This window comes from Caenorhabditis briggsae, assembly GCF_000004555.2.
Source record: "Caenorhabditis briggsae AF16 supercontig from assembly CB4, cb25.NA_141, whole genome shotgun sequence".
Lineage (NCBI taxonomy): Eukaryota > Metazoa > Nematoda > Chromadorea > Rhabditida > Rhabditidae > Caenorhabditis > Caenorhabditis briggsae.
The window spans coordinates 15,191-20,601 of NW_025543431.1; the positions used below are offsets into that span (position 1 = coordinate 15,191).

General features: G+C 36.6%; 4 protein-coding genes across 4 annotated transcripts in view; all 4 read right to left on the minus strand.

Moving 5' to 3' along the window:
- Positions 1-2,124, minus strand: part of Cbr-pash-1 — a gene marked incomplete at both ends in the record, with an annotated part of 3,303 nt that extends 1,179 nt beyond the window's left edge. The window contains 9 exons of the mRNA XM_045241043.1: positions 157-394; positions 437-691; positions 818-898; positions 1,140-1,199; positions 1,256-1,375; positions 1,420-1,534; positions 1,578-1,749; positions 1,804-1,926; positions 1,971-2,124. Of these exons, the coding sequence (XP_045091310.1) occupies positions 157-394; positions 437-691; positions 818-898; positions 1,140-1,199; positions 1,256-1,375; positions 1,420-1,534; positions 1,578-1,749; positions 1,804-1,926; positions 1,971-2,124 (1,318 nt within the window). The remainder of the gene's footprint in view (positions 1-156; positions 395-436; positions 692-817; positions 899-1,139; positions 1,200-1,255; positions 1,376-1,419; positions 1,535-1,577; positions 1,750-1,803; positions 1,927-1,970) is intronic.
- Positions 2,125-2,325: 201 nt separating this feature from the next.
- CBG24340 lies at positions 2,326-4,010 on the minus strand (the record flags this gene model as incomplete). The annotated part of the gene is made up of 5 exons (XM_045241044.1): positions 2,326-2,481; positions 2,524-2,665; positions 2,711-3,079; positions 3,359-3,454; positions 3,499-4,010. The coding sequence occupies 5 exons, from the start codon at positions 4,008-4,010 to the stop codon at positions 2,326-2,328; spliced, it is 1,275 nt and encodes a 424-aa protein (XP_045091311.1).
- A 304-nt stretch (positions 4,011-4,314) lies between these two features.
- Positions 4,315-4,837, minus strand: CBG24341 (the record flags this gene model as incomplete). The annotated part of the gene is made up of 2 exons (XM_045241045.1): positions 4,315-4,707; positions 4,796-4,837. 2 exons carry the CDS (start codon positions 4,835-4,837, stop codon positions 4,315-4,317), a joined length of 435 nt encoding a protein of 144 aa, XP_045091312.1.
- A 395-nt stretch (positions 4,838-5,232) lies between these two features.
- Positions 5,233-5,411, minus strand: part of CBG24342 — a gene marked incomplete at both ends in the record, with an annotated part of 1,427 nt that continues 1,248 nt past the window's right edge. Inside the window, one exon of the mRNA XM_002639702.2 lies at positions 5,233-5,379. Within this exon, the coding sequence (XP_002639748.2) occupies positions 5,233-5,379 (147 nt within the window). The remainder of the gene's footprint in view (positions 5,380-5,411) is intronic.

Genomic DNA, 5,411 nt, shown 5'->3' on the forward strand with positions numbered 1-5,411 from the left:
GATATTTTGACCCCAAACTTTGGCAAAATGTTTCCTATAGTTATCTCCAGTTTTCCCCAAAGTTTCAGCCAGATTGGAACACTCTCCGAGTTTTCGCGGAGTTTTTTTCCTTCTTTGCCGACTCCCTGAATAACCCCATGAAAAATTATCACATACTGAATTCTGGATCTAGTGCCGCTTGAGAGTTTCCTGTCAAATCGGCCTTCTCGCTCAGCACAAGCAAACTCTCCTTGCATTGTCCAACTAGCTCACGTAGAGTACTTATTCTCATAGTGAGCATTGCCGTAGCTTGATATGGGTTCGAAACATTCCGAGTATCTTCCACTTCATAAACTAGTGTTCCTTTTGCGAGTCGTTGAACGAATTCATTCAGTACTGCTACTGTAGTTTTACCCTGAAAATTAAACTATAAAAAATTATGTTTTGACATCATTACCATAGGATTTAGCAGGTAAGGTTTTCTTGGTCCTCCTTTTTTGGTACCCAGTTTAGCTTGGGCAGGTGTCAAATCAATGAGACAGGCTCCTGATTGAGATGACAGAAGAACTTCTCCAGGGGTGTTATTCTTTTTGAGTTGATCGTAATCCAGTTCGAATCCTTTTTTCTTCAGCATCGAGTTCAACCGTTTCTTCTGGACGGCTCCTAGTTTTTCTTCTGGGTTTGTATAACGATGAACCTGAAACGATGCGCTCTTCAAGTCTAGAATTGGCATTCTCCTAACAAAATAATATAACCCAAAAATTGTAAATCGAGAAATTGACCTTCATTAGGCCATATTAGAGGATTAGATCAAGTTTCAAAGTAAACAAAAACTTACCGTAATCTTCTTAAATTTGAACCTCCCTTCACAATACAATCGATATCTTTCCGGGGACATTGTTTTCTCAGATTCATGAAGCTAAAAAGGGTAAATCCGAACTTTTAAGTGTTTTTCAAAATATTGGATAAATTGCCAGAATATCATCAAACACGATTACTTCAATCATTAAAAAAACTACAAAGATTGAAATGCATTGAAGTAATTGGTTAGATGAACTATGGCTGAAAATAATAATCTAACAGAATATAGAACAATTCAGTAGAATATAGAAAGCGAAGATCTGAAAAAAAATCGCTGGGTGTTCTTCCCATCTGCCTACTTGAAGATTTTCTTGTATTTCCTCCTCGGTCATTTCGGATTGATTTTCCAAATTCTTTTGCTGAAATTAGAATTCAATTGTTTTTTTTTCTTTGAAAAAATACAACGCAGTAGTACTTTTTCGTCCATTATTTGACGATATAAACAAGGTATTGATGGAAGGGGTATGTCATGATCTCGAACAATTCCTTCGACCTGATATGGCCTTGAATGAGTGACAACTCGAGTGAATCTATGCTGTAAAAACAAGGTTCGATGGAATTTAGAACTGATAAACCCACGTAGTAGACGGGCATTCCACTAAAATGGGTGATAACAGTCCATCCATCTGGGAGGGGATGGTTCTTATCCAAATCTATCCGGTCGGCGGGACCACGGTCTAGTACAACTTTCTCTCTGAAAACATTCAATACAACAGTTTCATTGTAGGTTAACATACACTGGAACCGGGGGTGACCGACTATTTTCACTGCTCGTACCGGTACTGGGCGGCTCTGCTGAACATGGTTTCTCTTCTTCGTCTACGTCTACTTCGTTATCTTCATCCAATCCAAACGAATCGGTTTCTTGAGGGCATGAGTCGAGTACTTTCTTTTCATCTGGTGGGCCTACTAAAAGAGAATTCTTGCGATTAAATCTAGGTATATTCATAAAACGTCACTAACCTGCATTCAAATCTTCAACGCTTTCTGAACAGGTTGTGGGCTCAATTTCACATGGTTCAGTCTTCACATTTTGTGGTTCTTCCGATTGTTCCTCATTTTCGTCTTTTTCTTCGTCTTCAGAATCTGCAACGTTCAATTTAAAACTTATCAAAGCTATTCAAAATTACCTGAGCCCAGTAGAGCTAACTGCCTGAGAATAGCTTCTCGTTCAGCGATCAGTGCTTCTTCATATTTTCCCACTGACTCGGATTCCATAATTACTGGTTTCAAAGGATGAACCGAGACTAATGCAACTGCACGGTTAGCATATACTCGCAGCATATACTCGCAGCGAGAGAGTTGTGTTGAAGAGACGCAGGCGACGATAGAGATAAATAACCGCGCCAATTCAAATAAAATCCTGAATATATTATTATAAGAAACATTTTTGTTCAGACTCTTCTTCTTCTTCTTTCAAAGTTACAAAAAATCAGAATCAATACATAAAAATATTTATGCAAAGAATAAAAACACAAAAATAGTTCAATCAACTTTCCTTCCTCGTTTCAACCAGTCATCTCCTCTCTTTGGCTTACAGATCGAATATGTATTTCCTTCAGGACAAAGAGGTTTCGTCAAAACTATTTCTGGCGTTTTCTCGCACTCAGTATAACACGACTCGAATTGCAAAGTTTTGTTCTGAAAATTTTATCAATTATACAATAAACTTGGTACTCCTACATGTTTTACAAAACACCCTGGCCCCTCTTGGAACATTTTCTTAAATTCTGTCATCCAGGTTCCCTTGGTATAAGATGAGCTTCCTGTGAACGAACTTCTCATATCTGAATCGTCTCTTCTGTGCAGAAGCATGCACGAACTTCTGCAATTTGAAAGCTTAGATTTCCAGAAGGACACAGAAACTGACTCGGTATTCATGAATAGTCTGGATTCTACGAAAAACTGAGAAGGATCGTTGAAAAGAAGATCATGGTATAAATGAAATGTTTCATAAGACGTCGAATTGCTTTTTATCATTTTCAGGATTTCCGATGAAACTTGAGTCCAAGGTAAGCAACTTTTTCCACTTAGTGTTGCGGTTTTTGACCCATAATACCCTTTAATTCCCTTTTTCCAACAATTTGATAAATCATCCTGACACGAAGAAAAGCAACGTCTCCAGAAAGAACAATCAGCTACTGTAAGCTCATCTTCTATTATTGCATCGTGATGAATTCCTTGTGAACGACTTGGAGGTTCAATTGTGTCAATTGGAGCGCATAGATCTCGAAGTACACTGAAATAAAATATGTGGTTACAAGCATAGTAATGTAAATGTTTAATTTTAAAAAACACATTTTGAAAATAGGCCCTTCTATTACAGGGGGCCCTTCTGAAACAGGTTTTACGGTAGATATTACACTCGAACATGAAAAGGATTACTGCTGAGAAAAAAAAAATTGCTTAGGATTACTGTAGAGGAGAACATTAGAAAATGAAAAGGATTACTGTAGGGAAAAATAATCGAAAATGAAAAGGTTTCTTGTAGGGGAAACTATGAACAAAAATTGCTCACCGTCGTCCAATAATCTTCACAAAGTCCTTTGCCATTTCATCGAATACAGAAATCCATGGTCCGAAGAAACTAGCAATGTTTCCTTTGTTTATGCAACTGAAAATTGATCTTGTTTTTTCCCTTTTCACAGATTTTAAAACCTTTTTGTAGACAGTCTGTCAACTTCCAACCGTATTACAAATCTTGATTCATACATTAAATGAACATTCTTGAATACTCCAATCAATTGGGGAAGATCAAAAATATCCGACATCTCGACATCGGTATACGGGAACCCATCCCTGTTTAAACAAACAAAATCAGAAGAAGAAAGTCTACAAGGCTCGAAGCAAGGAACTTTCAGTCCTCCTTCCACGTGGCACCATGGTCCTAGCGGATTCTCATCCGGGTTCCGACAAAAATTTTCGTATTCATCCGGGAGAATTCTCTTCATACTGTAAGATGAACTGGAACTATCAGAAATGTCGAATGTTGTGTTGGGAAAACTGGACCATAATAGACAGGGGCGGTCTAAAAATGTGATAAAAATATTTGGGTTATGAATCCAAATTAAACTTTTGAAATCTACATTTCTTCTTCCTCTATACCAGGACATTGGTCCTTTTGAGCACATAAATCTAGGATCTTCAAAAGGTCGGGACGTAGAACTCATGCGGACTACTCCGTTTATTTTACGAAAACAGAAAACATTTCCAGTATCGTCCGAATAATAATTGATACGTTGACCGAATATTTCTTCAGAATCCGCATTAGTCTCACAATCATCTGGGACGGAAACGTTTGCGAACTTCTCATAAAAACTATTGACAGTTGCTCTAATGAAACCTAAATTCTTTATTTTTCAGGTTCCAACACATTTATTAGGATCACCATTGCTAACAATAGCAAGCACAATCAAAGATTTCAAGGCAAAATTCATTTTGAATAGAAAGAATAATAATAATAAACAGTATATTTTATTGTTGTTTTTTTGGGAGAACACTTATATTCGTTGCAGTCGTCGTGGGATTTGAAACTTCTGGAAAGACAACAGTCAAAGTATGTTGAGAAGGGGACACGTTTCTGAAAATTTTGAATATGAATCCAAATTTTTTCTTCTGAACTGACGGTAATTCTTCAGTCTTCTTCATTTCCTTCACTACTTTTTTCACAGATTTATACCACCCAATTAACGATAAAATAAAAATCGCCCAATTATATAAAAATGTTCCAATGTTTCGAATCAATCCATGTTTTCTTTTTTGTCTTCTAATAAATGTAGTTTTTCGTCGAAATTCCTCATATTCCCGACTTCCTTCCATTTCTTGAGCATTCACTTCATCCAGTTTTTCTCTTATTTTGTCCATTTGCTGTAATAATGAATCTTCTATAAATGTTTTCTGTGTTTTAAAATACATGCTGATTTTCTCTGTGCGCTGAATCAAACACCTCTCTCACTTTGCCAAGTTTTTGCATCACTTGATTCATTCGTACATTCATTTGATCTTTCACTTCCTGGAATATATTTCCAATTTATAATTTATGTTAGTTACAGTAGATACAGTATGCTTCTATCGGTTATGAAATTAAATTACCATAGCTCGCTGAGTTGTCTTGTCAAGCGAGTTTCGCAAATTCTTCTCATGCACATCACATTGTTTCAATAAACTTTCGATTCTATCGAAATCATTCGTTGCTGAATTAGAACCTATTTTTATGACTATTTTTTCTCCAACTTACTCATAATTACTATTGTAAGAAATGTAGAAAAGTATTCAGAATTCTTGAAATTCAAAAACTTCACGTCACAAACAGAGTTTCAGATTCATTGGAATAATTGAGGAGCGTAACAAAATTAGTAGGAGAGAACTAAATATCAAACAAAAAAACAAAACTTAGGCGGTTGAAACAGGTTGAGCTGTCGATGCTGCATACGGAGATGATGGAAGCATGTTGGCTCTTTTCAGAAGAGTCACGATGTCAATTGGACGATTGTCTGAGAAGTTGGTCAGCTGCACGAGTTCTTCTTTGGTTTTCGGAAGCTAAACACAAAAGTTATAGGATTATTCAGGGA